Source organism: Erithacus rubecula, assembly GCF_903797595.1.
Source record: "Erithacus rubecula genome assembly, chromosome: 6".
Classification (NCBI taxonomy): Eukaryota; Metazoa; Chordata; class Aves; order Passeriformes; family Muscicapidae; genus Erithacus; species Erithacus rubecula.
Window position 1 is genome coordinate 9,786,950 of NC_136688.1, and position 17,252 is coordinate 9,804,201.

Below are 17,252 nucleotides of genomic sequence, written 5' to 3' on the forward strand. Positions count from 1 at the left end.
ATTACCATAGTGTGTTATACTTTAAAGTCTAAAAACTACCCTTTGGACCCTAGCAGGGTCTTCTCTGACCTTTGGACCTGCTCTCCAGCAGGAGACATTGTTCTATCAAGAGGGGATTACTTTCAGCTGGACATCCTATTGTCTTCTGGTTATTCAGTAACTGAGGTTTGGTATCTCCAAGACGGCTTTCATTTCAATCTCGCTCATGGTTTCTATATTCTCAGAATCTAAGCATTCATATTTGTAAGGTTTTCCTATTTCATCCTTCCCAACAGGTACTATGGTCCCTCTGCCTCCATCACAGCTGTCACTTCAGCCTCCTCCCAGGCAGAAGTGTCCTGGAAAGAGGAACTTGGGAGCAAAACCAAGGGAAGTGAATCTGTCTATATGGAAAGAGTCACAGCAGAAACTTCCTTAACTGTTCATTCCCCAAAACTCGCAGCACTCGCCCTGTGCTGTGGAAAATGCAGCCCAGCCTGGGCAGGGCTGGATCAGTATCCTCAGCACCTGTGGCTCAGCATTCCCGAGCAAGAGGTGCTTTCCCCAGCTGGTGACACTGCAGGTCCTGGGGGAAGGGAAGGAGTGGGCAGAGGAGGCTGCAGGGGCCCTAACGTGGGGCAGAGGGAGGGACAGACACCTTCCTGCTCCCCACCCCTTGGTTTTGGTTTCCATTCTGCCATTTCTCTCGTGCCTCAGCTCTCACTTCTCCTTTGCCTCTCGTTGATCCCTCAGCCAGCTCGTTTTCCAGCTCTGGCCCCAGCGCCGGCTCAGCCATGGGCCGGGGACTCTGGGGGGTCCCACTCACCTGGGCACTGCTGGCCTGGGTGGCAGGGGCTGAGCAGCCCCAGGAACTCTCGAACACTTCAGGGTTTGGGGTGTGCAGCAAGACCTTGAAGCTCTCACGTCTGGAAGTTCTGCCGGGAGGGGGCTGGGATAACCTCAGGAATTTGGATATGGGCAGAGTCATCAACCTGGGCTACTCGCAGTGCAAGACCACCGAAGACGGATCTTACCTCATCCCAGACGAGATCTTCACTATCCCCCGCAAGCAGAGCAACCTGGACATCAACTCGGAGATCATCGAGTCCTGGAAGGATTACCAGAGCATCACCTCTGCCTCCATCAACCTGGAGATGTCCCTCTTCTCCGCCATCAACGGCAAATTCTCCGAGGACTTCCACCGCACCAAGACCCAGCAGGTGAGAGACAGGGCTGTCACCACCCGGGTGCAGGTCAGGAACTTGGTTTACACTGCCAAGATCGACCCCGAGGCCGCCCTGGACAAGAGCTTCAAGAAGCAGCTGCTGACCATCGCCAGCCACCTGGAGAACAACCAGACCAGGATGGCCGATTTTCTGGCCGAGGTGCTGGTGCTCAACTACGGCACGCACACCATCACCTCCGTGGACGCGGGAGCCACCTTGGTGCAGGAGGATCAGATCAAGGCCACTTTCCTGAAGGACAGCTGGGCCACGCGCAGCACCGTCACCGCCTCGGCCGGCGTGGCCTTCCACAGCATCGTCAGCGTGGGAACCAAGGAATCCCTGGACGCCGGCTCCGGCTTCGCCAAGCAGTACCTGGAGAACCGCACCAGCTCCAGGGTGGAGAGCATCGGCGGGACCCCCCTTTTACCCAGGCATCACCCTGAAGACGTGGCAGGAGGGGATTCGAAACCAGCTGGTGGCCCTGGACCGCTCGGGGCTGCCCCTGTACCACTTCATCACGCCGAGCGCGGTGCCGGAGCTGCCGGCGCCCACGGTGCGGCGGCTGGCGCGGCGCGTGGAGCTCGCCGTCCGCCGCTACTACGCCTTCAACACCGCCCCGGGCTGCACCGACGCCTCCTCGCCCAACTTCAACTTCCACGCCAACACCGACGACGGCTCCTGCCAGGGCACCATGGCCAACTTCACCTTCGGGGGAGTCTTCCAGGAGTGCGTGGGGCTGGGCGGGCCCGACACCGGCGCGCTGTGCCGGGCGCTGGAGCAGAGGAACCCCCTCACCGGGGCCTTCTCCTGCCCCGCCTCCTACAGCCCGGTGCTGCTGGGCGTGCAGGAGCGGGAGGAGGGGCACAGCCACCTGGAGTGCCGCAACAAGTGCACCCTGGGCATCTTCTGCCACCGCCAGTGCCAGGACGTCTTCTGGCTCTCGCGGGTGCAGTTCAGCGCCTACTGGTGCGCCGCCAGCGGGCCGGCGGCTCCCAGCTCGGGGTACCTCTTTGGGGGGCTGTTCAGCACCCGCAGCGCCAACCCCGTCACGGGAGCCCAGTCCTGCCCCTCGGGGTACTTCCCGCTGAAGCTCTTTGGGGAGCTCAGAGTGTGCGTGAGCCAGGATTACGAGGAGGGGGCCGCCTACGCGGTGCCCTTCGGGGGCTTCTTCAGCTGCCAGGCGGGGAACCCGCTGGCTGGGCAGCACCAGGGCACGGCCGATGACCCCCTCACCAAGGGCTGTCCCCCGGGCTTCAGCCAGCACCTGGCGCTCATCAGCGACAGCTGCCAGGTGCAGTTCTGCGTCCAGGCCGGGCTGCTGAGCGGGGGCTCGCTGCCGCCCGCCCGCCTGCCGCCCTTCACCCGGCCCCCCCGCCAACCTGCCGGCCGTGGACACGCTGCTGGTGCGGGACGGGGACAGCACCTGGGTCAGGGACGGCCAGAGCCACGTCTGGCGCCTGGCACGGCCCGAGGACGCCCAGCACGTGGCCGAAATGGTCCGCGGCCGGGGGTTGTCAGGGGGAGAGGTGGCTGGAGTCACCGTGGCCGTGCTGGCGGGGCTGGCCACCCTCCTGGGGACAGCCTGGTACGGCCACCGGCGCTACAGGGCCAGGGGGTACCGAGCGCTGGGCGCGGGGGACAGCCCGGCCCCCGCCAGCCCCGAGCACAGCACGGTGCTGAGCGTGGGCGAGGGCTACCAGCAAGAGGGGACGGAGGGGACTGTGCCCTGAGCGCCCCAAATCCCCAAACCCGCAGGAGAAAAAGGGAGCAGAGGGCCCCCGGGGAGGGTTATCTCCCAAATCCTGCATGCTGCAAGCTACAAACCCCTGTCTCCATGTATATCTATCGGGATAGATATACACACGCATGCAGAGAGGCACGGAGCAGTTTTATTTCAGCCAGCAACTCATCGTGTAGTCAACAGAGCATTAAAAAAAGGAAAAAAAAGTCACGTTGTGGAAAGACTTACTCACAGTAAGAGCCATCGGGCTGGCACCGCGGAGGGTGGGGGACCCTCCCCCTTCTTGCCCAGAGGGTTTTGCATAGCTCCAGACAGGCTTTGTCTGCACCGGGGAAAACCCAGGGCGTGCGTGGAGGAGAAATCACACCGCTGGGAGCCACCCAAACAGGGGCGTGTGCCTGGGGAAAGAGGGTTTCTCCCTTGAGGTAGAAGATAACAACCCACGCTGAGGGCGGCTGGGCACGGATCGGTGCAAAGGGACATCAGAGGGGCTCGGGGTGCCTGGTCCTGCCCGCAGCGCCCCGGGCTCGCCTGGCCACACAGATGACTGACAGAAGACAATGGAGAGGCCAGGCCGTGCAGGGACCGCCAGAGTCCCCTGCCATCCGCTTTATTGACCCCCAGCCCCTCCACAGGGCGGCCGCGGGGGTGACGGACCCCCCAGGCCATGGAGAGGATAAACAACGACAACAGAACGATGCAGAGCAGGACGGGCCCCCCTCCCACCAGCACAGAGCGCCAGGGATCCCCCGGCACCCGGCACAGGTGGCTCCCAGAGGCCCCATGAATCCCTGGTTTGGGAGGGAAAGGACCCCACAGACTCTCTCATTCCTAAACCCTGCCCTGAGCAGGGTCACCTTCCCCCAGCCCAGGGCTCTCCGAGGCCCAGCCACCCCAGGGGGCTGACAGGGACCCCCAGAGCCTTGGAACACACTTTCCCCACCCCCATCACCCACACTCTCCTACCCACACCACCCTCCTGGCCCAGCCCGTGCCACCCCCTCATCAGCCACCTTCCCCTCCAGACCCCCCCAAGGCATCTCCGGGGGCAGGAAGGGGGACACTGCTCACCCCACCAACACCTGGCCCCATGGGGACCCACAGGTGACAGCCCTCCCGTGGGGCAGAGCCCTGTTGGGGTGGGGGGGCCCCACAGCCCCATCCCACCCCCAAGCACCACTGTGCCCAGCCCCAGCCCAGCTGCAGTACCACATCCTCCCAGGTCGCCTCCCCAAATGCCCCCCCTATATGTACATATATACGACAAAACCCCAAAACACGAGGTATATAGAAATTCCAACGTGGGGACGCCCCCATACCAACAGTTCAAGGAACCCACTGCGGGGGTGGGATGTCATTGTCCCCCCCACACACACTTCCTACCATCCACCAGCCCCTCCCTGGCATGCAGAGGCAGGGGCAGCCCAGACAAGGGGACCCTGCAGGGCACACTCAGACATAGCCAAGAGGAGCAGGGGCGCAGGGCTGGGGGGAGCTGAGGCAGCCCAGGGCCCCCCAACCTCCACAGACACAGGAGACCAGCGGGGAGGTACCAACAGAACAAACAAACAAACAAACGTCAGAGGGACGAGGCAGAGCAAGGGCGACTCCTGTGGCCCCAGCTCCCACCCCAAGCCAGGCCTCAGCCCCAGGTGGGTGGCAGGGCTGTTGGGTCAGGCTGGGACTGGCACAGATGACGAGAGAGAGGAGCCTGGCACCCCCCAGGCCCTCAGCACAGTGGCAGCAAGGACAGGACACCACCCAGAGGGCTGGCCAAGCCAGCCTGAAGCCCCACAGCTGTGTGTGGGTATGTTCCCGCCCTGCAGGAGTGAAGGGGACGGCCAAAAGGACCTTCTCCCACATTCCCAGCCAGCCTGGGGCACTGCGTGGCTGCCACTGGGAGCGGGGGGCTCCAGGTGTGCCCTGAGAAGCCCCCAGGCAGGTATCCAGCAGCTTTATCCTGGTGGGTGCCAGCACAGGCAACCCTTTCCTTGCCTCCTGGCCACGGTCTCAGTCCTTCTCCTGTGCCAGGCTCTCCTCTGTGATGCCCTGGGCTGCCAGCTCAGCCAGGACATTGTCCAGGTAGTTGATATCGGGGTAGCCGTGGCCGGTGAGGTTGGAGCCGAACTCCGTCTTGTGGTGGATCTCGTTCCAGATCACCGTGTCCGACTCGCCCGTGGTGCTGGAGGTCCCGATGGCGAAGATCAGCCGCCGGTCCCAGGCCACCAGCAGCAACTTCAGTACCTGTGGAGGCCAGCAATGGGGCAGGCAGCAAAGCAAGCACGGCAACGTGGGCAGCCCACAAAGCCCTCCTGGAGCATCCCAGCACAGCCTCCTGCCCCAGCCAAAACTGAGGGACCAGGCTGGTGAGCTCTGTGGGAAGGTCACAGGGCTCCTGCAGAGCCTGCTGCATGGGCTGTGGGGAAAACCTCCACCCACATTCCCCTGCTCAAGCCGTGTTTGCTTTTCCCACCCTGGCACGCCTCGGCCAGCTCACCTTCCTGCCCTTCTCGCTGTCTGGCAGGTAGCAGTGCCGGGGGAAGCCACGGGCTGTGAAACTCTTCCCAGGGTTTGGATGCTCTGGTCCCTGTGATGTGGGAAGTGGGAGAAGAAAACCCTCAAAAGGATGCTCTGGGCACAGGGCAGCACCCCAAGCCTTGGTGTGCACTAACGGCCACCACCCCCCCGCTACCAAGCAGATAGGGACAGCACTTCCATGCAGAAACAATCCCAAACTTCCCACAACATCCTTATGGACAAGCAGCTCCTGAGTCAAGGCATGAGATGCAGCAGGACCTGGGGGTGATACAGTGGTGACAAGGGCCACCAGCCCCACTAGGTGACCCCCCCCAGACCCACCTGCACCCCCGGGGGGATGTTGTAGATGATGCGGATGGTTTTGCAGTCGGCGTGGCCGGGCAGCGCGTGGGGGATGATGTGATATTCCATCTTCCCGGGAGGCTGCGTCCCTGTCTTCACCCCATAGATGGTTTTGCAGGTGGGACACTGCAGACTCCCATCCTGAGAGTGGAAAAAGGGGGACACAGTGAAACCAGTATCTCTAGCACTGAGCCATGCCAGCACTGCGAGTCCCTGAGCAGCACTGAACACTGTTTTAATTGGGAAAAACATCACTTCAAAAACTCTCAGGAACCTGGGACAGGGCCAGAATTCACTACCCAACTTCAACCAAAACCCCGAGATCTGCATTTCTCTTCCCCTACAGTTTTCCAGACCTCATTGCTTTCCCTAGCTTCGGATTAGTGGTTCGTTTTGCTTTGTTCTTTCAAAGAGAGAAATACAATAAATATTGAAAATCTCCAAACAATGCATTTTCCAGGGAATGTCAAGCACGAGGGGTATTTGCAAAAACCCTCCTGTGGCTGGAGAAGCACTGCCTGGCACCAAATTCCAGGTAGCTCTGCTCAAACATGCAGGGATCAAAGTCCACCCTGGCAAGGAAAACAAGCACATAAAACCGGGCACAGTGGGGGGAAACACACCCACACAACCCTGAGTTCTGATTTAGCAGTTCCCAAGTGCTTGCTGCTGATAAAAATGAAACTCTGAGTCAGGGTGGGATCTCCGAGTCCTCCGGAGCAGCCAGGCTGGAGCTCTGTCCCATGAGAGCTTGTGGAGCTCAGCAGAGGTGGCTGAGCTGGGGGCCCCCGTGGCCGCAGCCTCTCACCTTGTTGCCGTTGTTGTACATGGCCACCAGGCAGTGGAGGTGGAAGACATGGCTGCACTTGACCAGCTTCCCCACGAGGTCAGGCTTGACGGCTGGCTGGGGCCCCTTGTAGCCAGAGGGGGCAGAGAGCCGCTCCATGCAGATGGTGCAGTCCTGTGCCAGAGGGAAGGACAGGGATCAGGAGGATGGGTGCTGCTGGGCTGCCCTGCTCCCACCCAGGGACTGTCACCCTGCAGGGACAGGGCAGAGCCACACAGGGGGGTGGGATATCCCTGCACGTGGCACTGTGTGCATCCTGCTCATGCCAGGCAAAGCTCATCCCAGGGCAAAGCCCATCCCAGGACATCCCTGCTGCTCGCACCTCATCCGGCGGATGCCGCACCTTCTGCAGGTATTTCTTCAGCACCTCCTCCGGGGTTTTACCTGCGGGAGAGCAAGAGTCAAAGGATGGGAGAAACCCACTGCCAGGGGCAGCAGAAGGGATGGGGGGCACAGGGGAACCAGGAAGGGCAGGAGGGACCGTCTCTCTCACCCTTCTTGGCCTGTTTCTTGGTGGTCTTGCGGCAGGAGTGGGAGATGCCGGGGATGGACTGGATCTCGCTCTTGCTGACGGGCGGGGGGTGCAGCACCAGCTTGGGGGGCCGGGTCAGGCACACGGGCAGCCCGGCCGCGCTCATGAGGATCCCCGTGATACCTGCACGAGGGGGTAACAAATGGCAATGAGCAAAACCAGCAACACCCCAAACCCCAGAGGCTCCCCAAAACCAGCCCCAAAACTCGGGCTGTTCGTCCCCCCATCCCAGGGGAACCAGCAACCATCCTCACCTGCCAGCGCTGGGTTGACGGGGCTGGAGCCAGTGAGGTTCTTCACAGGGACGGTGGGGACCCTGAGGGGAGTCACAGAGAGCACGTCAGGAGGCACCCATGTCCCCACAGGGGCCACACAACAGTTGCCTGAGCAACTGCACAGGCCCTGGCTGGAAACAGAGAATCCCCCGATGGGGCAACACGCCCCTCCCTGCCCCACCACCGCCTTTTCTCTGGCGCTTTAGAAACCCTGACTGCATCTCCATTCATGGCCCCTTTTTGTCACAGCTCCCCGGGCCAGTCTGTTGTTTCTTTTCCTCTTTTCTCCTACGGCCACGTCACTGCCACAGCTCTTTTCCCCCTCCCCTTGGGGCTCTCTTCCATGGGAAAGTTTCCCGGCAGGTCAGGAGCAGAGGGAAGGGGGAGGATGAAGAGGGAGAGAGGAAAGGGGCCAGGCTGTGACAGAAGGCTGATGGCAGAGCCAGACAAAGGGGAGAAACAGGCCCATTAAATGTCCACCCCATCACAAAAAAATGTCTTAGGAGGGTGGGTGTCTGGAGGGACCCCTTCTCATGGGGCCTGAATGGCTTTTCTTTGGGCCTTTCGCAGTCCCCCACCCAACCCCTGACTCCAAGAGAAAGAGCAGCCTCAGCCTCTTCATTGAGATGCAGGAGCCACTCCATCCCCATTCCGGTCCCCAGGCACCTGCGGGGAAGGCGAGGGGCCCAGCAGAACCCACCACCCTGCACGGGAGCCTGGGGACCACCGAGCTCACGGGTGACAGAGCCCTGCAGTGGGAGCTGCAGCCCCACTGTGCCCTGGGGAAGGGGAGAACCGTGTGCCTGTGCCGTCCCTCTCTCCGCCCAGCAGCCCGTGGGACTCACCCCGAGGCGATGAGCACGCGGGACTGGGCGATGGCCAGGCGCTGCAGGTGGCTGCGGTTCAGGGTGCCCAGGCTGGGCCGGGAGCCTTTGCCGCCGCCCACGCCGGGGGGGCTGCTGGAAGCGCCGGCCGAGCTCAGGGCAGGCGTGCTGGCCGCCTGCCTCCGGCCGCCCTGCGCCGCCAGCGGCTTCAGCGAGCCGCGCCCCGCGGCCACGCCGTCCGGCGCCTTGGGCCCCGCCGCGGGCAGCGCGGGCTTGGGGGCGGCCGGCGGCTTTGCGGGGGCGGCTTTGCGGGGCTGCAGCGTGGAGGCGCCGGGGCCGGCGGCCGCTTTGACGCTCATGACCAGCAGGCACTGGGGACAGGTGCAGGCGGGCACCGGCGGGGCCGTCGCCGACCCGGGGCTGGCCGGCCACGACTGCGACTTGGGCAGGGTGCCCGACACCAGCGGGTACACCATGTCGAGGCGGCGGCGCACGCGGCGCTTGCGCTGGGTCTGCCGGTTGATCTGGCCCATGGTGGCGAAGTCGATGACGTAGCAGAAGCCGATGGCGCTCAGGTCCACCCAGGGGTGCTGCTTCTCGTAGGCGCGCTGGATGGTGATGCCCACGTCCATGTCGTAGGGAGTCCAGGTGCCGCTGTCATTCTCCCACTCCCAGACCACTCCCTTGCCCGGCGCCGAGGACGGGTCGTAGTAGCTGCGCCGGACGGGCCGGATGGTGCCTGAGGGAGGGTGACAGAGGCCGTCAGACCCTGGCGCCGACACCCAGCCCTGGGCAGCCAGCAGAACCACCCCAACCTGCCCCGCCGGTGCCGCTCCACGCGGGGACAGCACGGCTTTCCGGCTCCGCTGCTGTCCCCACCCTGCCAGGGGACTGCTGTGCCTCAGTTTCCCCACAGCCTGCGGGTGCACCCCCAGCACAACTGGGCTGAAGGGAAGGGCAGATTTCACTCCCACTGGCCCACAGGCCCTGCATGGAGCCGCTCAGACCTGATGGGGAAACACAGAACCACAAGCTTGGCTGCTCCAGCCAGCTCCCACGGACCTCCCCCAGGAGCCTGATGAAACCAGGCATTAGGGCACCCAAGTCCTGCTGTGCCTGTCTCCCTCCCAGCTCTGGACTGGAACAGGTGAATAAAAGATTTGAGGGAGCCCCCAGCAGTGACACACAGAGGCCCTCACGCACGTAGGGGAGTGGGGCTCGTGCCAGCCCCACCATCTGCAGCTGCCAAACCGGCCCACGATGAAAACCCCAACTGTGGCACAGGGAAAATCCCTGTGAAGCCAAGCTAAGGAGTCTAAGCTAAGCGAGGCCCTGTGCCCAGCTCCTGCTGCCCCATCAGCAAACATTAGGAGTGGGATGAGAGCACAAAGCACCAAGGCTTTGTGCCTTGCATCCTTATTTTGGCTAAGCATTTCCTTTCCCACCACTCCCAGTCAACTTGGATGCATTTGAAGCATGGACACAAATTTTGGAAATTGCTACAATGAGAAGAATGCCTTCCTCTTCAAGATGTCTCACAGCAGGGCAGGGCTGGCTGTGCATGGCTGGGCTTGGTCCTGGGGTCCCATCCTAATGCCCAGAGGTGTCTGCTAACAGGTGGGACAAGCACCACTTCCCCTAGGTCCTTCTGCAGATCCCCATGGCTCAGCCCAGTGTGAGGAACAAGAAAGCACTCAAAGAGAAGCAATAACAAGTCTGCTGCTTCGGCTTTTCACCACGTGTCCTGCAAAGCCTCCAAGAATTTCAGTCCCTTCTCACCCCCACCTCTCCGCGGAGAGCAGCCGCCACCGCAGGTCCCGCAGGGACACGAGTGGGATGACAAGGAAAAGGTGTTTATCAGCACCCTGCTAAAGTGGCATGGGGTGCAGCCACACCCCAGCCAAGCCACCCGACCTGTCCTGCCAAGGGGCACCCGGGGCAGAAAGGCCGAGGAGAGCGGGGCAGTGATTTATCCTAATCCGGCGGCAGCATGCGGCATCTGGCGGTCCCCAGGCAGCAGTGTGGGAATGCTGTGTGCTCCCCCAGCCCCGCGCCGCCAGCCGGCCTCCCATTCAACTGGGGAAGAAAGGGAACAATAGCTATTCAGGGCCTGCCAGGGTCGCGACCCCCCCAAATCAGAGCTGTTTAATGACCCAAAATACCAACATCCCCAGCAACCCAGGGAGAGACAGAACAATCTCCCTTTCAGTCCTCCACCCTGGGCAACAATAGCCCTCAGAAGCTGGCCCCCAGCCACCCTGCTCGCAGAGGTCCCTTGTCCCCACGCCCACGGGCAGGGGAGGGTCGCCGCCAGCCCCCAGGGCTGCTGGGGAAAGAGGGACAAAGGAGGGGTGTCTGGCACTGCGCTGCACCCCAGGGACAAAGCACACCGGCCATCACGGGGTGCTGGGGGGTCACAATCCCGGTGCCGATGCCCCAATGCCCTGCCGTGGGTGCTTGTGCCCCACATCCCAGACAGACCCAGCAGTGGGGGACAGACAACCCCATCAGCTGGGGATCCACGCACCTGAGCATCCCTGCACCTGCTCGTGTCCCTGCCCCGGGGCTGCCATCCCCCAGGCCAGGATCTGTCACCCGAGCGCCATCGGGCTTCAGGTCGATGGCGGCTCAGGGCCAGCGCAGAGGGAGCCGGGCACGGCCCTGGGAAGGGTGTGCAGGAGACGGGCTGTCCCCAGGGGAGAAGGAAAGGCCACGGGGCGGGTGCAACAGGGCCCGGGGCGCTGCAGCAGCGAGGAGGGCGGGCAGCACGACCCCGGCGGGGAGCAGGGATGCGCGGGCAGGGCTGCGGATCAGGTGGGAGGCCAGCGGGCGGAGCGGGGCCGGGCACGGCGGGGCCCGGCAGCGGGGGGCACCGGGAGCGGGGCGGCAGCGCCGGGCTCGGCCGGGCCGCGGGGCGGGCGCGGGCGGCGGGGCCGACTCACCGGTGTCCTGGCGGAACTGGTGCATGGACTGCAGGTCGATGATGTAGGGCGCCAGGCGGCTGTCGGCCTGGCCCAGCACCACGCTGCCGCCCGCCCGCGGCCCGGCGCGGGCCACCGCCTCGATGTGGTGGCTGACGGCCGGGCTGTAGGGCCGCCAGCGCCCGTGCTCGTTCAGCCATTCCCACACCACCACGGCCGAGGCCAGCAGCATGGCTCCGCCGCCCCGGCCGCGGCCCCGGCTGGCTGCGCCGCTGCCGCCCGCCCCGGCGGCTCTCGCATGCTCGGCGCGGCGCAGGGCTCTGCCCGCCCCCGCCCGGGGCCGGAGCCGCGCACGGCCGGGCCGCCCCTCGCCCCTGCGCGCACCCGCGCCGCCGCTCCGGCCCCGCCGCCCGCACCGAGCGCCCCGGGCCGGGGGCGGGACCGGCCGCGTCACCGCGCCCCGCCCCGCCGGCACCGGGGGACCGCGGCGGCGAGGGACCCAGCCGGTGTGTCCCTGGAGCCCCGTCCTGCACCCGGCACCTCCCGCGGTCCCCGTATCCCTGTGTGCACCCCGGCATCTCCCGCTGTCCCCGTATCCCTGTGTGCACCCCGGTACCTCCCGCTGTCCCTGTATCCCTGCCCTGCACCCCACGTCCCCACTGTCCCCGTTCCCCCTGTACCCCCACCCTGCCCTCACACCCCTCCCAGTGTCTCTGTACCCCCACCCTGCAGCCCGAGGACCCCCCTGTACCCCTAGCCAGGTGTGCAGCCCGAGGACCCCCCTGGTGTGCACCCATCCCTGTGGGGATCCCCCAGTCCCTGCCTGCCAGCCATGGGACTCAGGGTGCTGGTGGGTCACAGGGACACTGCTCCATGTGCCGTGATAGAGAAATGTGGTCCAAGATCTTCCTCAGGAAGCAGCCCCCGGAGCTGCTCTTGCCTGTGACCCATGACACACAAAAATTATTTCAAAGCCCAAAATTGCCTCATGTCTGAGGGGCACATGGGCTGTAACCCCTGCTCTTGCAGCCTGGCTCTCCTGGCTGCCCCTGCTGTGACGTGGGCACCCCTGTGCTGTGGCAACCCTCTGGCTGGAGCAGCCAGTGCTGGCCCTTCCCTGCCGGCCAGAAAAACATTCCTGAGCTTGTTCTTCCCTATAAGCAGCTTCCCAGGGCAGCCCTGAATGGCAGAATATTGGTGACAGACTGGTCTCACCTCCTTTTGTGCTCCTGTGCTCAGACACACCTAACACTGATTTCCTTGTGTATTAAACACCTGGACTTTCCTGGTTCAGGAGAGCTGTACAAATTGGCCCTGTGTCCCAGGTTTGGCAGAACAAGAAATCCCCCAGTCCATGGTCCACCTCAGCCGGGAGGCAACTCATCTCCAAGCAGGTGGTGAAGCTCCTCTCCTGACAAACCTGTTTCCCAGGCACTGCCCATGCTGCTGAGTGCCTGCCAGTGGTGCTTGTGGTGAGAAATCATTAGACAAGATCCAAAAACGAGGAAAAAACGAAGGGAAGAAAAAGGGGGAATGAACAGGTGGGGACTAACTGCGGTGATGCCAGCTGGCGGGCGCTGTGGTGAGAGAGGATGAGGTGAACCACAAAAGTTCTCCTTTTTCCAGCTCACACTTGGAGAGACACGTGGGGCTCTGCTTGAGGCACATTTTCCTGCAAGAAGGGAGGGCTCCTGGCCCTTCCCAGGAAAGCAGCACAGCCACAAAGTGCCACTCCTCTGGGTTTTCACCTGTTCCTTTGAGGCAGACAAGTGCAGCCAAGGCTACGACGGGGAAACCCAGGGAAATCCTTTCCACTGACTCAGTAGGAAAATGCTTTCCTGCTAATAAAAAAGGAAAGTGTTGGTGAACATCCACCCACTCCAGCTCAGGATCAAGAAGTCAGAAGCCAGCACTGCAATGCTGGCGTGGGACTCTGGGTGAAGCAGTGGGACCAGCACAGCTGAATCCCACCAGCCTCTGGTGCCCTGTGGGCAAGGAGCAAATCCATTCCCACCCAACACCAAGGCCTGAGGTCAGGGAGCAGCCTCAGTCAGCTCAAAACCTTTCCAACCCCACAAAGTGTGCCCAGCCTCACGTTACACCCTAAAAACATTTATTATTTTAAAATTTAACACATCCATGGGTTGCTTTTGGTGGCTCCATCCCTGCTGCAATTTGGGAGTGCAGCCCTCCCAATCCCCTCCCCCCATTTCCCTGTTCCCACCAGCACTGCAAATCCCTTCTCTCTTCCCAAAGCACAAAGCTGGATGGTTTTGGTGGGTTCTCAGTTTGCAGGAGGCCATTGCAGGGGTCCTCAGTAGAATCAGCCACACAGGTACAATCATCCTCCCCTCAAATTTCTGATTCCAAAATGAACAGCTTCGTTTGCCTTCAGCCATCCAGATCAACTTCACTCCAATCTGTGGCAAAGCAAATCCAAGGGTCTCCTGGCACCACGGGAGCTCAGCTGTCGGATGCCCCTGCCCTTGCCAAATCACTTCACTGGTGATTCCCTCAGGGCTGCAGCTGAAAAATAGCATTAAATCCCAGCCAGCTCCGACGTCACCGCCTCTGCACGGCACGGTGGGGGCTGGCTGGCAGGGAAAGGCCGGGAGCTGGAGCCTCTCGCTCAGCCAAAGCGTGGAGCTTTGCATTGAAGGACTGCTTTCTCCCATTGTTTCTGGTTAGTGGCTGCTCCACAAATGCAGGTGGCAAGGGAACAGGGAAGGAGTCAGGAAGGTTGCAAAAGCCCAGGGAAATCCCTGGGGCAACACCCTCGCCCACCTTGGGTCTCCATGGCTGCTCTGACCCTGGAGTGCAAGTGCAGCACCGAGCTCAGCTCTCTGCCAGCCGCTGATGTGGGAGGATCGGGTTGCAGCCTTGGCCGGCTCCCCGGATCTGAAGGTCACCTCCCACCCGGCCTGTGCTGCCGGAGAAAAGAGGTCTGTTCCCACCTGGTGGGGTGGTGAGGTTCAAGGACACACTCCAGATGTCCCTGCCCACCCCCAGGAAGGTGAGGAGGGTGTGAGCACCCGGACACTGCTGAGCTGGAGGGTGCAAGAGAAGAGCAAGGTGGCTTCAAGCACACAGCAGTGGACAAGAAAAATACTTGTCAGAAAAGAGACTTGCTTTGATTAATCCTGAAAAAAAAAATAATGGCCATAAATTGTTATTCCCGAGTGCAGGGAAGCGTAAAGATTGAAATAATCCAGTCTGAGCTGCAAAGCCGAGGGCAGGCAGTAAGTGGCCATGAAGAAGGTACACGTTCTTCCTCTCAGGCATCACCCATAAAAAAACAGACCACATCAAACCCCCCTGAGGTGTGGTCTGTGGGGTGGGCAGGATGGTGCTGGGGGCTCAGCCTCGGGCTGCTCTTTGTGCTCCCAGAGCCCCCGTGCCCGTGCAGACGCTGCTGGTGCTGGGGCAGGCGCAGTGCCCGCTGCTGTCCCAACCTGCCACCACAAAGCCGCTTTGTGCAGAGCCAGCCGGGCACGTCCCCAGCCTCCTCCCTGCTCCGTGGCCCCGGTCTCCCCACATGCTGCCAGGGAAGAAGGCAGGGCCTCACCAGGACAGGGCACAACCCCTGTGACCCACCACCTCCTCCTCATCCTCACACCATCTCCTTCATCCCCAGCTCCTTCGTCTTCCCCATGACCTCCCAGTGGGTTGCATCCTCCCAAACTTCTCACCCCACTGGGATGGACCCTTCCCTGGAGTGGGAACTGGGCAGCCCAGGCTCTCTGGTGAGGTTGACTGCCCCAGCTCCCGCAAGAAGTACATCACCCTGGCAGATCTGCCAGCCCTTTTATTCCCTCGGGAGCCAGCAGCCATCACATCCAGCCGGCAGGAGAACTGTGGCCCAGGAAGCTGTGAAACATCCCAGCACTCCACCGGGAGAATGATGTGGTTGGGGCTGTAACATTCTCCCATGCCATCCCAGTCCTAAAATAAGCCCTGGACGCACTAACCCCCTTGCAGAGGGGCTTCTAAATCACAGCTAAAAGATCCACTTTCAGTTAAAAAATCCTCTCCATTATCATCTCCAAGCAGTTAAGAATTCCCCTCCTGATTGCTTCCCCTCCCCTCCCCCCCGCAAAAAGCCCCCAAGCAATTAGAGCAGAAGTTCAACGAGCAGCCAACCAAGCTGGGCAGAAGGAAGGAGTCCACGTGCAGGAAGCCAAGCCTTGTGCCTTGCAGCTGGAGGGCAGGTCCCAAGACTCCTTTCACCAGGTGATGCTTTTCTGTCCCTTCGCTCCTGCCCTGCATCAGCAAGAGCCCCAAGGCAGCATCTGCCTGCCACAGGCGGTGTCCAAATTCTGAAGAGAACGGCTGGTCACGCCTCTAGGCCCTGGGGCGAACAGCAAAGCTGCTTCCTGGGGGATAATTCAATTGCCCAGCAGGAAGAGCCCAAGCACCCCTGAGGATGGACAGACTGCAGCCCGTGCCTCAGTTTCCCCACGGGGAGCAGCGCTAAAATCACGGGCATTAACGACATCATCCACATCCCCTCCTTCGCCCTCAGCTGCCCTCTGAACGGCACCCAAGGCACTCCCACCCCGTGCTGGCCCTCAGGGGCTCTCGGCCAAGGCAGGGGCCGCGCCGGTGGCCGGGCTGGGCTTGGCGAGCTGCCGCAGGTCCCGCACGGACCTCACGGCCCACTGGGCCAGCTCCCGCAGCACGCCCAGCCCGCGCAGCTTCTGCTCGAAGAGGCCGAGGCGCGGCGGGGGCGGCGGCCCGTCCTCCTCCTCGCCGGGGACCCCGCGGCTCTCCAGCCGCAGCAGCTCCTCGAGGTGGTAGGCGAAGGCCGAGACCTGGAGCAGCACGGCCGCCAGCGCCCGGCCCAGCCCCGCGTCCGCCTCGCCCAGCTGCTCCCGCTGCTCCTCCAGCATCTGGGCCAGCAGGGCGCGGAAGGCCCGGTAGGCCGCCAGGTTCTCCAGCAGCCGCTGCGTGCCCGTCTGCTCGTCCCAGCGCTCCACCGCCGCCAGCGGCACCCCCTCCACCGCCACGCTGGCCGAGGCGTCCAGGCCCTGCTGCTCCACCTGCAGGGTGAGACCCGCCGGGGATCAGCGTGGGGGGATCCCCAGCCCGGAGCCCTGCAGGTGCTGGGGCAGCGCCAGTCTCGCCCGCGTGTCAGATGCAGCAGGGCTCCACGCCCATCCCTGCCACGGGTCAGAGTCCTCGCACCCCAGATACCACAAGCGCTCCCAGAAGGAGCGGGGCAAACTCACGTAGGCGTCCAGGAGGTCAACGACGTCGGCGCGCATCTTGCCGGCCAGGCGGATGCCGCGGCTGCAGAGGTCGCGGCGCCGGAGGGCGGCGGAGGGGCTGTCTGCGGCCGCCATGGTCCGGCAGCTGTCACGGCCACCAGGCTCCGGGCGCAGCACCCGCCCGGCCCGGCGAGGACAATCCCTTGCTGAGCTGGTGCATTCCAGCCGGGAGCTCCGCTCACACGTCCGCTGGCCTGGCTCTCCCCCTCTTCCGTGCCTGGGGCCTGGCACCACGCTGCAAATTCCCGCCTCTGGGATCAACAGCGACAGATTATTTCCCTAATTCCCCCACGCATCGCTACTCTAAGTGCCTTGCCCAGAACTGCCTGGCCCGGCAACAACAGGCTCCCAGCCCCGGCTGACCCACTCCTCCCTCCCAGCCACACAGTGAGATTAGCAGCAGGCTAAGCCCTCGGCTCATTCCAGAGCGCGGGAAACCTCTGCCGGGAAGAGGTGAGCAAAGCCCGGACATTGCTCAACACCTCGGCCCGGGCAGCCGGCTGGAGCCTGAGCACGGCCAGGACACGCTCGAGGGCAGTCCCCAGGCTGGAGATCCCGCAGCAGCCCTGAGCCAAACTGCAACCCAGGCCCTGGCACAGGGATGTGTGCCAGATGCTTCTAACCCCCCATTCCCAGAGGGGTCCTGCCCTACAGAGGGGCTGCAGATAGGGAAAGCCAGCCCAGGATAACACCAGCCACCCCAGAGGTGAGCTGCACGCACCAAGACAAAAACAGCCCTTCGGGTTGGGTTGGTTTTTCC

At 62.9% G+C, this 17,252-nt stretch overlaps 3 protein-coding genes across 3 annotated transcripts; 1 reads left to right on the forward strand and 2 right to left on the reverse strand.

Annotated features, from left to right (window-relative positions):
* The first annotated feature begins 770 nt into the window (after positions 1-770).
* Positions 771-3,089, forward strand: MPEG1 (macrophage expressed 1). Its single transcript, XM_079308646.1, is given in 3 exon segments — positions 771-1,622; positions 1,624-2,576; positions 2,578-3,089. Coding segments are annotated over 3 exon segments (2,160 nt in total). The 5' UTR covers positions 771-773; the 3' UTR covers positions 2,936-3,089.
* DTX4 (deltex E3 ubiquitin ligase 4) lies at positions 3,073-11,591 on the reverse strand. Its single transcript, XM_079308647.1, has 9 exons — positions 11,247-11,591; positions 8,326-9,043; positions 7,460-7,521; positions 7,167-7,328; positions 6,996-7,057; positions 6,635-6,787; positions 5,806-5,967; positions 5,444-5,533; positions 3,073-5,190 (listed from the first exon to the last, which is right to left on the reverse strand). Exons 1-9 carry the CDS (start codon positions 11,455-11,457, stop codon positions 4,957-4,959), a joined length of 1,854 nt encoding a protein of 617 aa, XP_079164773.1. The 5' UTR covers positions 11,458-11,591; the 3' UTR covers positions 3,073-4,956.
* Positions 11,592-15,012: 3,421 nt separating this feature from the next.
* Positions 15,013-17,245, reverse strand: CNTF (ciliary neurotrophic factor). Its single transcript, XM_079309039.1, has 2 exons — positions 16,454-17,245; positions 15,013-16,264 (listed from the first exon to the last, which is right to left on the reverse strand). Exons 1-2 carry the CDS (start codon positions 16,565-16,567, stop codon positions 15,794-15,796), a joined length of 585 nt encoding a protein of 194 aa, XP_079165165.1. The 5' UTR covers positions 16,568-17,245; the 3' UTR covers positions 15,013-15,793.
* Positions 17,246-17,252: the final 7 nt, after the last annotated feature.

Excerpts from the sequence above, each read along its gene's own strand:
- DTX4 (XM_079308647.1), bottom strand. The coding sequence starts at position 11,457 with ATGCTGCTGGCCTCGGCCGTGGTGGTGTGGGAATGGCTGAACGAGCAC. Across the intron at positions 9,044-11,246 it reads CCAGTTCCGCCAGGACACCG|GCACCATCCGGCCCGTCCGG; the intron begins GTGAGTCGGCCC and ends ACCCTCCCTCAG. Across the intron at positions 7,522-8,325 it reads CGCGTGCTCATCGCCTCGGG|GGTCCCCACCGTCCCTGTGA; the intron begins GTGAGTCCCACG and ends GACTCCCCTCAG.
- CNTF (XM_079309039.1), bottom strand. The coding sequence starts at position 16,567 with ATGGCGGCCGCAGACAGCCCCTCCGCCGCCCTCCGGCGCCGCGACCTC. Across the intron at positions 16,265-16,453 it reads TTGACCTCCTGGACGCCTAC|GTGGAGCAGCAGGGCCTGGA; the intron begins GTGAGTTTGCCC and ends CTCACCCTGCAG.